Raw genomic sequence first — 19446 nt, 5'->3', positions numbered from 1 at the left:
ACAACAGCGTAACTGCTGCAAGACAAATCCTCGCTCACAGACACCTGGAAGTTTCAATCGGTTTGGTTTGATACACCTAATGAAATGAGGTGTAGTGTTTTCCAGTCGCTGCATCAAAAAGTTGCCCCTTCCAAGCGCCACACCGCCCTCGATCCCACAAAAATCTCCAAAGAATCCCAACAATCTTTGGCGAAAATCACGGAACAAACTCCTGTCTGCCGCAGGTTCCCCATGATCTGGAACGCATCATCTGTTTACATTTGAAAGTGACTTTCTGTGCAGAGGAGGGGCGCTACTTTATCTGTAGCAGGCATACCATCTAATGGCAATAGAATTTGGCTGCCAGGATAGCCGGTCAACATCATCAATACCGACAACATCAATTTTATTATAAACATAAACACATTTGATATATTTCCGGTTCCCTTCAATGCTACCTGAAGATAGCGATCATGTATTTCTCTCTCCAAGCGACTTGGCAAACCAGGATACATTTTACTTCCTCCACTAAGAACAATATGTTGGTACAGAGACATACGATTGTCTATGTCCATTTCCTGAATACAGCGAAACACCATATCCGCCATACCATCTCCTTCAACATCTGTGAGCTCCTATGCAACAATAAGGAAATAGGGATTAATATATGATAATTTTGTTGATGTTCCACCTCACCATGTCATTCCGAACAAGAAGCTTTGTGGAATTGGTGTGAATAGAGCTTCAGGTGCTTGAAAGCGTTCAGTGCCGGCTTTTATCACCCTTCCGTCTGGCAACATATAGTTCTTAACCAGGATAGTTGTTTCGAATCCTAACTGGTACTCTCGCTTGTAGTCATAACTTACATAGCAGAGTTGCTCCTTTACTTCCCTGACAGTCTCAAAATCTGCAGTTCTATTTAATGCATACCCACGGCGAAGAAGAAGATCCAAAAGATAAGAGGTAATGTGACGTCCAGCTATATTCATACGTTTTGTGAGATGTGGAAAGGAATAGCCATCAACGACAGGCACCACATGGGTCACACCATCTCCAGAGTCTACAACAAGACCAGTCAATAGCCCTTGGGCATACAATGTCAGAACAGCTTGAATTTGGATAAAGACACTCGCAAAGTTGTACTTTTCAAACATAGTCTCAATCATTTTTTCACGGTTCTTTGAAGGATTTGAGAGGTGGATCTGTCAATAAAATTTTACACTCTGACGGATCTATCTTCAACTCATTGTAAAATGCATGATCCCAAACAAAATGAATTTTCACCCAATTCTGCAACACGTTTTATCGCATAACGAATAAGATGAAGGCCCTTTTGTGCAACAAGTCTAGTAATGCATACAACCAATGGTGAATCGTTTCCCTTATTTGTACAATTTTTTCTCATTGTCATAAGATTTGAGTCTAAACCAAGTCCCCTTTGAACATATTGCTTGCAAATCCTCTTCCCTTTAATCTCATGTGCTTGGAAATGAACTGGCAAAAAGACATCAGTAGCTGGGTGCCATATTACAGTGTCAATTCCATTTAGAATGCCAACATATTTTTCACGATATTGCAGTAATGTATTGGACAACCGACCCGAGCAAAGTGTTTCCTGAACATATGTTGGTGAAACTGTAGTGATTGCGTTACTGTACACAATACCTGAACGTGAATGATGTCAGGCTGGGTGGAAGTCACTTGCATCAATTCAAGACAGGCACGGCTGAAAAACAAATAAGCTTCTAGCTCATTATATGAACCCCCGTAGACACAGTGTCCCTTGAAAAAGTGGTTGTCTGGTTCAATAAGTATCACTGGTATTCCAGTAACATGACCACGGTATGCACGAGTAGATACCCAATCTCCATTATAATATGATGAGTATGTGTCTGAAAGAGTCAAATCATTTATCTGATTCTTCTGAATGCATTCATAGAAAAGAAGCATTATTTCCACTCTATGTCCTCTATTTAGACAAGCTCTTGCAAGACCAGTAACAACATCACCTAACCCACCGACCTTTGCTATGGGAGCCAGTTCAGCTGTAACATGTACAATACGCATAATATCATAATCCTGTCTAGCATTAACTCTGACATTTGAAGTGGCTCGACTTGTAGGAAACTCTTTCCTCCAAAATGGAATCTTGTCATCTTTTTCTCTGAAGACTCCTTGACTGTAATTGTCAGAAATGCTAGTCTTGGAAACATTTATGTTTGCATGCAGTTTACACAATCTTGGTACTTTCTGTCTGCGGGATGACCATATATGCTTTTGAACATTCTGGTGGCAATGGTCCAGCCTCCTCACTGCACCAAGGCATCCCCCTTCAAGTACGTTTAGTGAGCTATTGTTATTGAGTGCGGTCCAGGAGATCATTTGATTAAGTGGAAAATGTATTGCTGTGTACAGGTAAGATGAACAAGTTGACTGCTGAACTTTCTCACGGGGCAAACCTTTTTGCTAACTTGGATTTCATTTGTGAAAGGCCCATACATATCTGCAGTGTCAAAACACATGATGCCTCTGCTGAAAGCAATATGAACCAAAGAGATCCCATCGTCCAACAAACAACTTTTTGCCTCTTGTGCTGATGATGCTTTGAATTGTGCTTGTGCAGGGATAGGAGCTTTGAAGTTTGCTGCTGTCTTTTGAAAAGCTGGAGATAAATTACACAAATTTAAACAACACATTAATGATTTCTTCTTCAAAACCCCGTTTTGAAGAAGAATCAATCTCTGACAAGAGACGGAGTCTAACAGGTTGTACATTTATATCCTTGCCCTTAGTTAGTTTTATGCATTATATTTTTGTTATGCACATTTATGTATATGATTATGGACTAAATATTTTTGTGTGCTTGTGTAGATATGGGTCCCCAATCACCAGTTCCAGTGCCTTCGAGGCAAGATATGCCACGGGATGTAGTTGCAAAGGCAGAGCATGTGAGGGCATAAAGATTCCCGAAAGAACATCATGATAACGAGGCAAGACTAGTTAGTCGAGATAGCGTAGAGATTGAGGGATGTTATGGGGGATGTGGCCCACATAAGATGGCATCTCTTGGGTGATCAAAAGTCAAATTATTGTATGCTTGTGTCAATACGAGTTCCCCCAATGTGGTGAGACATTTTGCGCTGGGCGGAAGTAGCGACTGAGTCATGGTAGCTCAAAAGCAGCAATGGGAGTAGTCGAGACTGGATAGATCACCCATAGGATGTCATGGTCTAGGGGTGGAACACGAACCCATGTTTAAGATAGAGCCTCCTCCTCCTTTGAAGAAGCGAAGGATATGTTGGATGTATGTACTCAAGAGCAGTAGTCCCCTACACATTTTGTACTACTAATGGGGCTTCATGTGTATGTAGACTCCATCCTAGGAATTTTATATCATTCATAACGTACTATTTTGTTTTGAGACACACACACACATAAAGACATGTTTGGTGGCACATGTGTTGTTTGAATGATATGTGACTCATTGTCTTTATTTATAATGCTTTACTGGTTACATAGCTTTGCTTATTATCTTTATGCATGCAATATCATGACGTGTGGTACTATTATAGATACACACATGTGTATTTATAGTAGATACAATTAACTATGTTGTAGCTTTTAGGGTGCTTCCTTTAAAATAAAGGAGAGATGCAACTCTATTACAAGATTAGCTAGGTAATCGGCATATTGATTGTTCCTTCGAGGCTTCTCATGACCCCATTTACAAGCTTATCACCGGGAACACATTATTATTCTTCGTTGGCGGCTAGGGTTTCCTTAACTTGCAGTAGATGAAAGAAATTGCCTGTGTTTTCTGCATGTGGCGTTTCGGTTCAGGATATCACTAGACAGCATCATGAGCAAGGGACTGTTTCTTAAGCATCTGTCATGATTAAGAGACGCCGAGAGTTTCGAACAGTGAACACAACGGTTGTGCAAAGATAGACAAGAGGAGAAGAGGGTGAGGGTTCGACTACAGGGGATAAGTGGTCTACTTACTTTGATTACAGATAACGTATAATGACAGGGGATACAATAGCAGGGGATAACAAAATGTTTGCGCGCCCAATTTGATAAATTATTTCCAATCTTTTAATTTTAATAAATGTGTAGAAATTAAAAGTAATATATTTATATATATAGGGTTTTAGCGAAATCAATGTTTTTTTCCCATTTAAATTTTAATTTTCATTAATGACATAATTAGTTATAGTGTTTTCATAAATATTATTGTAATGGCTTCACGCATATGAATATATGAATCTCGAATGAATATATATGTAGACTAGCTTGGTTCCAGTGATCTCACACTAACGAAAACTAATTTCATTTTTATGAGAAAAAAATACTTATAATCAATTGATTCTAACCCAAATCATAATAAAATAAAATATTATCCTCTCAACCAAGTTCTGTTCTCATTAATGAGACAATTAGCATAAGCAGGTGTGCAAGTCGATAAGACACAAGACCTACTGTATTAAACAATGTCTTGTAGTATTTACTTTGAGTTGGTTACTTCACAACCACGAGATGATATCATATTATCTTTAATGGCTGAATGAAAATGAGTAGATGAGGAGGAGAAAGCAAGGATTGTCTTAAAAAATATCATTAAAAAGTTAGTGAAGGAAAAAGCAGTAATAATAGTTTTAAGATAGAAGTAAACATGTGTTATAATAAATAATAAACTAGATCATAATATTTGAAGTTACAAAATACTTGTGTGGATGCATTAAAAAAATGTTTTAATAGAGTTATAGATTTAAAGTTAAGAAAGTATTTAGATTAGGAAGATTTTGAAGATTTTATTAAAAATATGTTAATAAAATGGTTGACAAGTACTATTTTACAGCATAAATTTGAGAGAAATGGAACTAAATAAGAATGTGAATTGATTGACTAGGGTATTCTACTTTTGTAGCATAAACATGACGATGGTTGTTTGAGAAGAGGAAATTGTGTTGGGAATCAATGGGGTGTCTACTTTCAAATATCAAGAACCAAATGAAGTATAATAATTATAGTGTTGCATTATTCGAAACTCAATAAGCATGTCTTTCAAATTTTATAATTAATCTTGGATTGTTATAAGTTTTCCATTTGAAGAAGAAATATTTTATATTTTATGAATTAATGAGGGTCATATAAGTACTACTTGATCTTTTTCCCAATAGAAATAGCACAATGGAATGAAAACTTGAAAAATATTGTATCCATCGTACAAGCATTTTTAATTCCGAGGACAATGTTATTGGTACTACTCCAATGCATAAATGGATATGTTGATCATGCTTACTCTTGTACTATTCACGTGACTTCCTTAGTGTCTCACGCACTTGTAGATGGATTTGTGTGAGCTTCTCAACAAGTTTCTCTAGCCTTAAGGCATCTCTTGTGAGATCCTCACTAACTCCTCTTTGTTGTCCATATGCCATATCCAAAGGTGAAGGTGTAAAATGTAATGCCCCTAACTAAACCTATTATAAGTACAACAAAGAGGAGTTAGTGAAGGTCTAAAATGTAATGCCCCTAACTAAACCTATTATAAGTACATTGAAGGTGTAAAATGTAATTCCCCTAACTAAACCTATTATAAGTAAAACAATAATCAACATCTTGTTTTTCGTCCACATTCTTGAGTTTCTTCATTTCTTAAATGAAGATTTTCTTTCGTCGGCCAAGCAATGCTATTTATGCAAATGATTTACTAGATTCTTACTTTCTCTGTCATTTATGTAAATGATTTACCAGATTCTTACTTCTTCTTGGTATATGTATTTATTGATATTTTGTTTCTGACATATGGGTTCCTTTTACATTTCATCATCACATGTTCCTTTGTCTACGCCTGTCTTCTAACATCTTAAGATAATTCCTTCATTCATGCTCTTTCTTTCATTTCCTATTTCACTTTTTAGTTGATGTAAATTGATTAGAGCCAGGGCTTCTCTTCTGATAGAGATTAGATTGCTTTGTGATCAGTCTTTGATTTATGATAGTTTCTGAGCAACTCTGACTCCACCACTCTAAAACAGGACACTCCTTTTGTATCAATGGTGTGGGAAGATGCACCTAACAATGGAAACAAAATAACTCTGCCCCTTTCTCTGCGATACTACTAATCAATTCAGCGGTGCCTCCAATATCTCAAATAAGTTCAATATTTTTAAAATGGTAAGGAATATTCAACATTTTATATGCTGAGCCTTATTCTATGAATGTAGTTTATTCATAATCCATCAACCAATGACATTTTTCAGAGTTTGAGATCCATTTTGTGGGACATACTTTGTTTGTATTCTTCTTGGGTCTTAAAACAACGTTCACTGGAAATATCAGTCATCGAATCATTTGTAGACAATAAAAATATTTCAGTCTCTCGAATCATTTACCTCACGCCCGGATTGCCTGCGAGGTCGGTGCAATTGTGAGCACGGGCGGTGTTTCCTCCAGACGGGTTGCAGAGGTCGTGTTTCCTCTAGACGGGTTGCAAAGGAAGATCATAGCATGTCGAATGAGAGAGAATGTTCGGAAATGAAAATGGGTCTTTTGGCGCGAGTGGAAGTTTGAAAATGGATCCCGATGCACGCTGGGGGCTGGTGGGTCCCACGTTCCCGGAAACGGAAAGCTGGCTGCCGGATTAACGATGCATGGAGGATGGATGCGCCCATGACCATCCTTGACATCCATGGTAGCGTCAGCCTCCATACGGGCATTTAATGCCCTATGGCAGGCTGGTTAGCTCTTTAGGCTGGTTAGGATTTCAGTTTGAATAAATTCAGTTTTCAGCACCAACTTTATGTTAGATCATATTTCAATTTGCAGAAAAGGGTGTATTTTCAGTTCAAAAGTTTTAGTCACAAAGATTATACGATAGAGCATATACATGGGTGGGATTGGCCCAATGGATCAGGCTACTAGTCGATGGTGTTCTTGACATTTCATAAGGAAATACCATCCCCAATTGGAGCCACTGTTAGGTTCCTATACCAATAGGAGTCATAATTTTGAATGGCTAAGGTTAAGCCTTGTAATATTTACATACATTTGCTTTCTGCAAATTTTTTCCATATTGAAAAATAAAAAAATGAAAAGAGGGTATGTTCTAAAAGAAAAATCAAAGGACAAAAAGACTAAGAAAAGGTCCAAAACAGTGAAAAATATGAACCCCAAAAACAAAATACCATGAAAGTGTGCAAGTCAAAATGCCACTACTATTTAATTTTATGCATAATAATGATTGTGTGCAAGTTTTTATTCATGCCACGATCCATGGTAATCAAACTATTTAATCTTGATTATGCCATGCTTTAAATTTCATATTGATAGTTCAATAATAAAATCTGACCAAACTGCTTAATCTTGGTAGATCATTAGATAGGTAGAGTAAACAAAAGGAGCTCATCAGTTTAATCTGAGCCCTTAGATGATATAAGGTTAGAATTAGATAGTTTCTTGCTTTAAATGAAAATGGATAAGGGTTTGCTAGCTTAAATGCACCCAAATAAAATGAAAGAAAAATGGTAGGATGAGTAGATGGGTAAGTAGAAGAAAGGTTGCAGAAAGATGATGATTGATTAGACAAAAGCACGTTTATCATCTTTCAACATGCATTTCAGATATGAATGAACAATTAAGCATGCATAAGGTTTACAAAGTCAATTAATTAACTTCCCCCATCCATTTCACCCCTTTACTTTACTAATTTCCCATAAATAAATTCTAAGTACTTAAATACTTTAAGTCAAATAGGCTTATAGCATTTCTCTAACTTTTGGAAGGACTGGACCTTCAGCTTAATGACTTAAGGACAACAAGTACTAGATTCCCCGTCATCAAAAATTTATCTCCCTTCATTCCCCCTCATTTCCCTAGTAAAACCCATTTTCCTAAGGTTAAAACACTATTTGCCTAGGGAAAGTAATCACCCCCATGTAAAACCCATTTTTCCCAAAAACCCACAAAAACACTTTAGCCTAAGTTATAATGCATATATACGAGAAGCAAAAAAATCACAGAAAACACATTATGCTTAGTGCAATTCATTTCCACCATTTTCATATTAGGTTCTAACTTTTATATATTAATTCCCATTAATACCCTTTCCCGTATTTATATATTGAATCCCTTACATTAATATCCCTAGACCTAGTTTTAACTATAAAACTACGAATTTCACCCAAACGCCAACAAAGTTCATTAACTAGTCGATTCACGATTACGTTAAGTAAAACTCCACAAATCACCCTTGTTGCCTAAGTTCGTCATTAACCCATGCTTAATCACCATACCATCGCAATTAACCCATCCCCCCCTCTTTATCCTCCGCGCTCATTTGTAGCACGATCACCATCCGATCTGAAGGCCAACATGCAACGCTCATAAGCCATTTCTGGTGGGATCATTTGCCAAACGATACTCACCCGAAAAATTGGTTTTCTGCCCAACCCCTGATGCTACGCCTCATTCAAGGAATGGAATTGAGTGACCCCTCCCAAATACCATCAAGCCTACAAAAGCGGTGCGAAATAAACTGTTTACCGCCATCTCACTAAATGTCAAAATTGTCTACTATTCACCTTGCGCCAAAATTAAAAAAAAAAAATTAAACGTTTACCCCTTTAAACACGGGAACCTCAATTTTGCTCGTTTTCGCCTGTGTGTGGTAAAAATCTATGTAACCCTTCTACGCCACCTGAAGCCTCTGCTAACCAATTCAAGCATGGTTTACCCCCCAAAAGCACTTTGGACTCACTCCATAGACCTATAAAGCTCGATAAAGCCATTAATGACCCTCCCTGTCAACCCAACATTTTCCTAACAATTTTTTTTATTTTACATGCGATCAAAAGACCACAGCCTTGGATAAACAATCTTAATACTAGTCATAAGACCTTTTTAGTTCGATATTATTATCAAATATTTTCAAACAAACATGGAAAATAAAACATACAATTAAAAGATAAGCAGAGGAAACATGAAATTAAATGATTTATTGTTGAAATCGATAGGAAAAAACGTAAAATATACAGTGAAGGTAAAAGGACATAGTAAAGAATAGTCAAAGTGTATCAGGGTTAAAGAGTATCAGATTGAAGATCAAGTCAAGTAAAGCAGCTATCATGAAGACAACCGGCAGGGAAGACAGTTACAAAGCATACAAATTCATGTCAAAGTGAACATAGATGGAAAAATAGAGCGATAAAAGTAAATAGTAAGGGTTAAACAGAGATGAAAACACTTTCACCAGCAATAATGAAGTTTATCCAAAGTAAGAGTGAAAAACAGTTAAAAGAAATTAAAGGTTAAAAGATGAAATCAGAGCAGAAATGGTACATTCTTTATAAATTTCTTGTTTAAGTCATAGTTTTTCATAAACTAGTTCATCCAATCCAAGATGAATTTTACGAAACTGGAGGTGTTTTGTATTCCTAAAAGGCTAATCTACAAAAACTTATCTCACTTTTTACACAGGTATTACCAAAAGTGAGATAAGTTCGTGTCTTCACAGCCTATTTTTGCAGAGAATATTGTGAACATCTGGAGCTGAATTTTGGGACACGGAGAGAGGTTTATCTCAAAACCATATTTATCTACAATAACCTCTTTCACTTTTGTCATATCTATCTCGGATTGAGATATACAAAGGTATTAATGGGCCCTAATTTTGCAGAATTGCTGGGGCAGAATGCACAAAAAAATGATGCAGTTAGTGAATGGGATGCCTCATCATCAATTAAGAGTTGCTATCAAATTTGAGTTTCTCTTCTTTGTCACCCTCAATCCATAAATATAGTTCCAAATAGATTCATTAGTTTTGAGTGTCCTTTATTTAAGTTCTATTAATGTAAAACAGTTTGAGATATTTGTAAAACCAATCTTGATATTTTTTCAAGATATTTCAGTTTAGAATTTGACTAAATACTTCTTCATTTGAAGTATTTTAGGGGGGATTCCTAGACATTTCTATAGACTTTTTCTCTCAAATCAGAGTTCTATTGTATCAATGACTAGATTGGCTTGTTGGATCAAGGAGTAAAGATCAGATATTTTACAGGATTCTTGTGTAAAGTGAAATACAAATAAGTATTCTCTCATGTTTACTGTTGTTTTTTCTTATGTTTCTTCATAATCTTGTTTGTTCTCTAAAATCTAGATGTATAACAAGGAATTATATTTCAAAAATTGCTTGAATGCACTCTGTCTTGACTGTTTTACATTCTGAATGTTTTCTCCTAAACTATCTTAGCTAGGGAATTCTTAATTGCTCCTTAGCTTTCGTAGTTTCTCCTTTGGTCTATAGCAAAGGATTCTTAGTTTCCCTTTGTTCATGATCACCCTTTGTTCTTCATTCTGATCCCGGTCCAAGGATTCTTAAGTGCCCTTTCACCTTGGTTAGAATCATTTCACCCATTAGACCTGAAGATTTGCCTTTTGCTTTGCTAGCCTGGCCTGTGAACATTCCCTTTAATGATCTAGTCCAGTTATACTATCCATTCGTTGACTCCATAGCCCAATGGCTTGAAGACCTAGCTCTATCCGTCTGCTCTAAGAATTCTATCACCCAACCTTCAATCCAAAAGCATAACCCCATGAACACGAAGTAATAGCCTAAAATCTCATAAAAACAAAGCTAAATTATAAAGAGAGAGCCCTCTGTGGACTTAGGTTGGCTAGAGCCTGAGCCTAAAATATTGGTTTGTGGTTACCCCGGGAGAACTAACATTTTCTTCAGAATTATTTTACAGGTTTAGATCTGATCTATGATGGTGGACAGTGATCAGACACACAAAGGTTAAAATCATCCACCTAGCAACTCCAAATCAATTCTACAATCAAGACTCCACCAGAGGAATGAACCTAAAAGAAGTATATGAAAAGTTCAGGCTTTTAACTTGGATTGTTATGCAAGATATTATGTTCTTTCTCATCAAGAAATTTCTTCGATGTATATTATTTTTTAGAGAAGATCTTAGATTAATTTTTTATTATTTCCCTTTGAAAAGTGTAGATATAAAGTCTCCTTACACATTTGAACAACGGTCTTCTAACTCTTATGAAGATTATTTTCCAAGTGAGGAGCATCAAACAATCAAGACTAATCATACAATCATTGTACATATTCTAATACCTCATAAAGTTCCTGATAGATATAAGTCACTCATCTTACCTTCTACACTCCATGCTTGCCCTAACGATTATTACAAGTATCTCCCTAGGTTCAATGGAGAGAATGATATCACTGCTCAAAAACATATTCAAGGTTTTGAGAATTATCTAGAATTCTTTGAAATTGATGAAGATGATGTTATTATCAGGCTTTTTGCTCTTTCTTTGCAAATTAGAGTAAAGAGTTGGTTCAAAAATTTACCTATTGCAAGCATCTCAACTTTCCAACAGTTTGCCAAAATTTTCCTTGATAGATGGATAATCAAAGTCAATCTTCTTGTAATCATAGAAGAATATAATGAGTTAAAAGGACAGCCAGATGAAACAATACAACAATTTTCAGACAGATTTAATCAAGCCTATTATTCAATGCCATCAAATATAAGACCTCCCCCTGATTCAGCTCTTTTGCATTACCCAAGAGCATTTGATCCAGAGATAGAATTTCAGCTAAGAGAAATAAACCCCTCAACACTGGAACAGATGCAAAACATGGCAGTAGATGTAGAAGTTAATCTGCAAATTAGAAGAGAAAAGTTGAAAGCAGAAGTAGAGGAAAACAACACTGCAGAGGAAAAACTTGACATTTTGATAAAGAAAACAGAGGAAAGGATGCAGAAGATCACGGTGAAAGATGATTTTTTTGCTCAAAATCACCATGATTCCACAACAAGAAGAGATTGAGAATCATGAACAAATTCCTACTAATTCCAACTACCATAGATCAGAAGATAGATTCATAAAGCAATATGTGGAGGATAAATCTCCTGACCTAATGTGTATGTTTGATGACATTACTTCTTTTGATGATTTTCCCAAATATGATCAGTGTGAGGATAATTATGTTCTTCAAATCCAAACTAACTTTATAGAACAATTAGAAGGTAGTTTGGGGAATAAGGAAATTCAGTTTCAACAACTTGAAAACAGTGATCATTTATCCATATCAGCTATGAAATTTAGAAATAATTGACAAATAAAATGATTTATTAATTATTTAGCGAGAATCAAGAATGGTGTGAAATCAAAATAATTATTAAATAGTGATTTAATAATTATTTTAATAATAGAAAGAAGGAAATTAAATAAATAGTGATTATTTCAATATTCCTAAGGGATTTAGTCAAATGTGACAAGGAATAATTATTTAAATAATGATTTAATAATTATTCCTAGAGAAAATTAAATAAATAATCATTTATCTAATTATTCTCATGGGTTTTTTTTATTTAGATTAGAAAATAATTTAATAAAAGTGGTTTACTAAATTATTTTCCACAATGAAAGTGATTTTACTATGGTAAAATTAAATCTACATAGTGTATTTCGATCCACCTGGTTAGAAATCGTTAGGTAATCATTTTTTGGTGATAGCAACGTGCTTTCCCCCATCTAAGGCTAATGAAACTCCCATGAGTAGTGTTTTACCAATCTTTGCCACAATCAGTATCATGATGGCTATGGCCATTTCCAACCTTCCCTTCATTAGGTACCATCACAGGGGCTCTCATGGGAAATTTTACCATATGTATGCTCTACAGTTGATATTATCCTCTACCACCACTCCCTCCTCCTAGTCCTCCCCTCTCATGACACATTCTCTAAGGCACTATTTTCTGGGCGCATTGTGGCAGCAGTATTTTGGGTTGACTGGACCCAATTCATTATGCATGCTCTACGTCTTCCTCGTGTGGATAAAGCATCCCACTCAAGCCATTGTTATTTATCTTTAAATCTATGTTTTTGTTTATGGGTAGGATAGAGACATTTTGTGTCTCCAGCAAAGAGAAACTTTGAGTGGTGCCTTGACTTATCTACCCACCATTCCCCATCATTACATCATGTCTACCCAGTGGAACCACTAGCACCTTAGGGCCTTGAACTTTCACAGACATTGTGAACTGAATGGTTCCTCTGGTTTTCCATCACGATAACATCATCTACCTTACAATCACCATTGCATTGTAAAAATTGGGGGTCTAGCGAGGCCTCAAAGTGTCTGTTTGTTAGCAGTCTTGCCATGGTTTTCATATTTTAATCTAGCAGATTTGGAAATGCCCTTTCCAATGCACCTATAACATAAAATTATCTCCAAATTTTTGGCCTTAGGGGGCTAAAGCTTGACTTTCCTACCATCTCCAGAAATCTATCTAACAACAACATTTTCATGGCTCTTGTGACAAAGTATGTGTCAATCTCTCCATCCACTAGGACAAATAAACCCTTAGAAACATAGGGGTCAGCAGAGCATCAATGAGAGGATCAGCGTAAATGGGAGAGAGATTTCCAGGGAAGATTTCCACATATCTCCAAGTGAGAGAGAAGGCTGATTTCTTCTGCAGGAGGTTCGTACATTTGGTGCAACTTCTCTAATTCATAGGTCTAGGTAGTAGATCATTTTTCCAGTTGTCAGGAATCAATTCCGAAAGGCAGAGCAAGTTGACTAGTGTGAATGCAAGATCAATAAAATATCAGTTTCCAGATAGTGTGCATTTCTCGCAACAATGTTTTTTGTGCCTATTTACTGGAGGAGGCCGATTTTTATTTTGGAAGGGAAATGAAGGGTTTCCAAGTCGATCTACCAGTTGGAGTGGTAGAGAAAAAATTATGGATCTTTGACAATGTTTGGCAAGTAGATTATTGTACTCTGTAATTCGCTGAGGATACTAAAATACAAAACCCTCATTTGTTGCATAGGTTTTCCCTTTAGGGTTTTTCCAAGGACGTTTCCAAAAACATTGGTGTCATTTTTATGTGTGTGCATCTATTTCTCAAATCCTGATTTATTTCTGCATCATATTTATTTTAATTGTGAAGATGAAAATAGTTAGATACTCATTATTTGTCATTAAATTAATTAACGAAAGATAAATAAATTGCATCAATTAGAAGAATAGTTTCCAATTTATTACAATCATTGATTTTTCACAGTGTGTTCATGAGCTACCTCCTCTTGTAACTCTACTTCTTCAAGAACACCTACCACCTTTGGAAACAAATCTATGGGTGGATCGCAACATCCATCTACACTGTAGGGGCCACAAACTCCTCCCTAGAACTCATTCAACACACCTTTCTGGGAAATCCTTACATTTCCTAATTTATCGAAGTTAATGAATGATCCCATCAAGCACAACCCTTCCTACCGAAATTCCTAAATTTGTTGGCAAACCTAGAGAAGATCCCATTGCTGACATAATAACTTATCATCTTTGGTACTCATCCAACTCATTCGTAGATGATAGTATACATCTACGACTTTTCCAAAGGACTCTTATCAATAGTGTTGCCATATGGTATATAAACCTTGAAAGTGTTGCTTACTATAACTTCTTATATTTTGTATAAGAATTTTTCAATCGTTATCAATTTCTTGTTGGGTATGAAACAAGAACAAACATACTTACTAACCTCCATCAAGACACCTCCACTCACATCTCTAATCATATACATGTGCAGAGGTGAAGACAAAGGTTGTTTCTAAATAAGCTCCTTGATGAGATGGTTCATGAAGCTTTCATCAAATATCCATTACCTAGAATCGTTGAAGATGTAGCTAATGTAGGAACCCAAACCAAGGAACAGGTAATGATGCATGCCCACCAACTTGACTTGATTTGTTCTCAAGTAGGCACCCTATATGAAATCACCCCTATTGTCTCTCGATCATCGAATGATGTTTTGAAAACCAAGCTAGGATCCCATGTTGATGGTGTGGTGGGGTCCATATCCTCAAGAAACATAAACCAATTGGCCACTTAGATGGTCCAACTGAACATTTTTTCCATTGCCTTGGCTACTAAGCCTACTGCCCAAACTCCTCGTGCTCTTGTTCAAACCTCTAAGTTGAATTTAGTGTAATTCACATCCTTGAGGAATCCTCAACAACCTAGAGGTAGGAAGAAGAAAAACAAGATGAATAAACATTGTACCAATGAACATATGTTATCTCAAACCCAAGATACTTTTGGGGGTTGCGCCAAAGAGAAAAATAAAAATAACATGTTTGCTTACAAGATTTGTGGGGAAGAACATCTCACTCATGAGTGTCCTTGGATGGATGAGATTCATAGATATTTCTTGCAGTGAAACCTTGCTTGTCAACCCACTATTTTGACAAATCCTTTTATTGTCTAGCAACAACACATGGTTCTAAACCCTCCACCTCCTCAGGAAGGGGAAAGTAGGGAAAATCCTTCACACATTGCATCATCATCCATGTAGGATATTTTTATGTTCAACCAACTGATCCACGTGATCACCAGAGCACATAATTATGAAAATATTGAGTGGTCCTTCTACTTAAGAACCCATGATACCTACCCAACCCAATGGCCTCCTTCACATTGAAAAGCCATCATTTAGTGATATGTTTCATCCTCCCAAAGGCACACTTCAAAATTTGATCTATAATCCCAATGCAAGGGCCGCTCACATTTATAGTATTTTTTAGGATCTTTCCCAAGCACCTGTTTCCATGTCCACTCAAAGTTTTTCACAAATTCCATGCATAAAACAAAGCACTTCTAACCACCATTGATCAAGTAGATCCATCAAACTCAAATCTCATCACTTTTTACCTCACATCATGGAAACCATGCCTTTAGGAACCATTTCCTTTTAGATAATGGTATGTGTTCAGAAATCACATCCTTAAGACAATCTTCTTTGAAGGGGCATCTACATGCATCATGTCATCGAAGTGTTGAAAATCTCTTGTATCACCTACTTTGTCGCCATCAACAACTACATTGAAGGCATTTGATGGCCACACCTTGTGACTCCAAGGGGTTTTCCTTCTTTACCTATCGAGCCAAGGGATAAAACAATCTCAATTAAAGTTGAAGTCATCGATGCCCCATCAAGTACAAAGATTGGGTGAAGTTGGTTCTATGTCATGACGACTATTGTTCCATCAGTTTTCATGGTATTTATGTTCTCTCATCAAGGTAAGATTGTCACTATTGGCCAACTCACATATTACAAGCCCGAGTTGTACTTTCATGATAGACATTCAATTTCTTTTGTGGGAGATTCCCCTCACACATTTGAAAATATCAAAGTAGGGATGTTCAAATTCTCTTTGTTAACGGGCACCTTTCCTTTTGCTCCAACATATTCATTGCATTCTACCTCCACTATTAACATGATCTCATCAATCAATAATAAATACCAAGGGCCTCATGATCCTTGGGTGGTGCCTTCTTCATTGGATTTAAACATTTACGTTGATTATATGCCTTTGAGCACCACCAAACTTACTTATCAAGCTATACAAATAGCTATCGACCTTGAATCATGCTTCCAATAAGATATGGAGCTTGATCCATACTCCTTGCCCACATGGACCATTGGTCACCCAAGTTCCATGACTTCTTTAATACTACAATTCCATCTAATGAAGCCATGATGATCTCTATTGACCTTGGGATGAATCACACCATCATTCTTCTTTTCTCCCTTGTTCGAAACATTTGAATGAAAACTTGAAACACCTAGTTTCATCTCAAAATGTCGAATGGTCAAAAGACTCATCGTGATAGGTGATGTGTTCTCTAAAGGGAACTTATAATATTTCTCAAACCATCCCTATCGATATTTTAGTGAAACCTAAGGTCATGGAAAACATCCTAATGGGTGTGAATTGTACTACTAATGGAATCACTACTTACACTACCCTATTCAAATAATTCCATGTCATTTTCGCTTGGTCGTATGAATAAATTCCTGGAATCAATCCCGTGATTGTTGAACATGAAATCATTACATATGAAGGGTCCAAGCCAGTCAAGAAAAGTCTTTCGCTAGTTAACGTTCGTAAAGCGACTACCATTGAGGGAGAAATTGAAATGTTGCTCAAGGCTGAGATTTTATATCCAATTCCCCTGACACGATGGGCTTCTGACATTGTTCCTATCACCAAGAAATAGGGTATTATTTGTCTTTATCAATTATATGGGCTTGAACAAGGCGTTTCCAAAAGACAACTAGCCAACATCGATCTTCGATCTTATTTTCAATGAATGTGTTGGAAGTGATGTTTTCTCCTGCATGGAGTGATTTTCTAGCTATAATTAGATTCAGATCAAACTGAAATACCAGCACAAGATGAATTTCATTTGCACTGGGGTACTTTTGTAATATGAAATTGTCATGTGGTCTTAAAAATGTTACAGGTGCAAGGAGCTAGGAGCTTGATCTCAAGGGCTTCAACCACCAAGTGCATCAACCATCCACCATCCAATATAAGGTATGTTCACCATCCTCTTTCTTGTATATTTCAATTATGGATTGCATCATGTGTATAAATATGGTTTAGTAGGTCTCTAGCATTGTAGGTCTTGGGCAAGCCCAACGACATTAGTATTTTGTGTCTACAAAGAAAATTCCTAATAAATAGTAGGTAGGTGAGTGAATACGGTTGTGGATAAGGCTAGTCTCCCAAAATAAAATGTTAATTCATATTGGACCTTAGGGATAAGGCAATGCACAATAATGGAGAGGAAATAGCCATGCCATAGCGTAGTCAATGCCCAACCACTGCCACATGCCATTTTAAGTGTCACTTGCTAAGAATAGACTTATTAAAAATAGAAAATGTTGAAGTAGTAGATGATCCCAAATGGTAGGGAATGTCTAGTGATGAATGAAAAGTGGTGATTATGTGCCCCTAATGACATATGGAAGAGGGTCAAATGATGGCCTAAGTGAGGCGTTAATGAACTCCTAATGAACTCCTCTTAGTGTAATATACCCCAACAATGGCACACAATCTTTAATAACTCATCTTCTCCTCAATATTAATGCCACATGATCCCTAACTTAATATCCAATTGATTCATGATCTTTATTGCCCTACACTCTACAACTAAACATGGAGGAGATGTAGTGTATTGAAGCAATAAATCAACAAATAATAATAATAAAACATAATGTCAAGCCAACCCAATTCAATTGGTTATATTGCAGTTTTGTTTTTATTAATAAAATTATAGGCAATTTCTTTGGGAAAAACTCATAATATGCCATATCATATTAAAAAACTAAAATAATTATGAAACATATTAAAGAAAAATGGGATACAAATATGTATGTAGTTATATGTATTATGGGGGTTTTAATAGAACTAAAAATAAGCATATTTTTATATAGAGATAAATGTGAGATGTATGTATGTATCCATCTTAACTATGAACCTATGAAGCATTGAAAGGGGATGAAATCTCTCAAGGTGCAACATTTCCTCAAGTTTTTCATTCAAAAAGATGTTGCATCTTGAGATATTTGATCCCTCTAAGTGCTTGGTAGATTTAAAGTTTAAAACGAATCTATTTTGGTTTAAAAGTATAAAGAGTCGGTCATTGAGATCATTTATAAGAAATATCATGCCATTTATTTTCTTTTAACAATAATATATTGCTTTACATGGTTATATTGACTAGAACCATGAATCATTTATCCCACCTAAATATTAATGCATCAATCTTTGATTTATGTGTGAATGATTGTCTTAAAATATTCAACTTAAGTAGATATACTATGTTTTTTTAAAAACATTATAGGAAAAAAAATGAAACCATTAAAAAATTTAATGATTAAAAAAATCCAACTATTTTGTGCCATATGTACTTACACTTTTACAGCTGAAGTGACCATTATTGTTAGAGATTTTCATTTCCCCTATGTTTTCATGATGTGATTTATTTTATAATTTATTATATTATATATATATATATAACTAAACCGACATAAATGGGAAATTTTTAACTATAAAAATACATTCAACAAACATAAAAATGCATTCAACAAATACACTGGAATGTGATTTACGCCATAAAAATCTTCCCAAATAGATTCTAATGTCATTTACCCTGAAAAATCTTCTCCAAAAATATATATAAATACTTTTACACATTAATAAATCAAACCATAAATAATGAAATGAGTTTTGAGAACGACAAAAATAGAACTAAGATACGTGGTTCAAAGTTCTTCATATTAGTGAGGTTAGGTAACTGCGAAACCCCAAATTCCAGACCCGAAACAAACAAATATAGAGTCAATGATAACCGGGTTATGCAAAAGTTGGCACATCGAGCCTTATAATAACTACATGGCCAATACATGGTTGTTATCATGATAACTACATGGTTGTTATCATGTCAAAATCGGTGCGTCTCAACCTTTGTCCAAATAATTTAATTTTAAAGCTGCCTTAACCCATGGCTCAACCAGTACAAATAATTTAATTACCTTCCAAAATTGCAAGACCCTAAAAGTCCACTTCAGGCT

At 35.9% G+C, this 19446-nt stretch overlaps 1 protein-coding gene and 1 pseudogene across 1 annotated transcript; both read right to left on the bottom strand.

Annotated features, from left to right (window-relative positions):
• Nucleotides 1–254: 254 nt before the first annotated feature.
• On the bottom strand, nt 255–1281 carry LOC149194386 (actin-related protein 2 pseudogene; annotated as a pseudogene).
• Nucleotides 1282–1524: 243 nt separating this feature from the next.
• LOC149194385 (uncharacterized) lies at nt 1525–3232 on the bottom strand. Its single transcript, XM_089407661.1, has 3 exons — nt 3229–3232; nt 2565–2641; nt 1525–2445 (listed from the first exon to the last, which is right to left on the bottom strand). Exons 1-3 carry the CDS (start codon nt 3230–3232, stop codon nt 1525–1527), a joined length of 1002 nt encoding a protein of 333 aa, XP_089263787.1.
• Nucleotides 3233–19446: the final 16214 nt, after the last annotated feature.

The sequence above is a fragment of the Pinus tabuliformis genome, chromosome 2_2 (genome assembly GCF_031772625.1).
Source record: "Pinus tabuliformis cultivar Carrire ecotype Pingquan chromosome 2_2, CPIR1, whole genome shotgun sequence".
NCBI classification, from domain to species: Eukaryota; Viridiplantae; Streptophyta; class Pinopsida; order Pinales; family Pinaceae; genus Pinus; species Pinus tabuliformis.
The sequence above is the reverse complement of the archived record's forward strand: the minus strand, read 5'-3'. Positions and strand labels throughout refer to the sequence as shown.

What these genes read in the sequence shown, in the direction of transcription:
- LOC149194385 (XM_089407661.1), bottom strand. An exon ending in AAGCATCATCAGCACAAGAG is followed by an intron (nt 2,446 to 2,564) that starts GCAAAAAGTTGT and finishes AATCCAAGTTAG; the next exon opens with CAAAAAGGTTTGCCCCGTGA.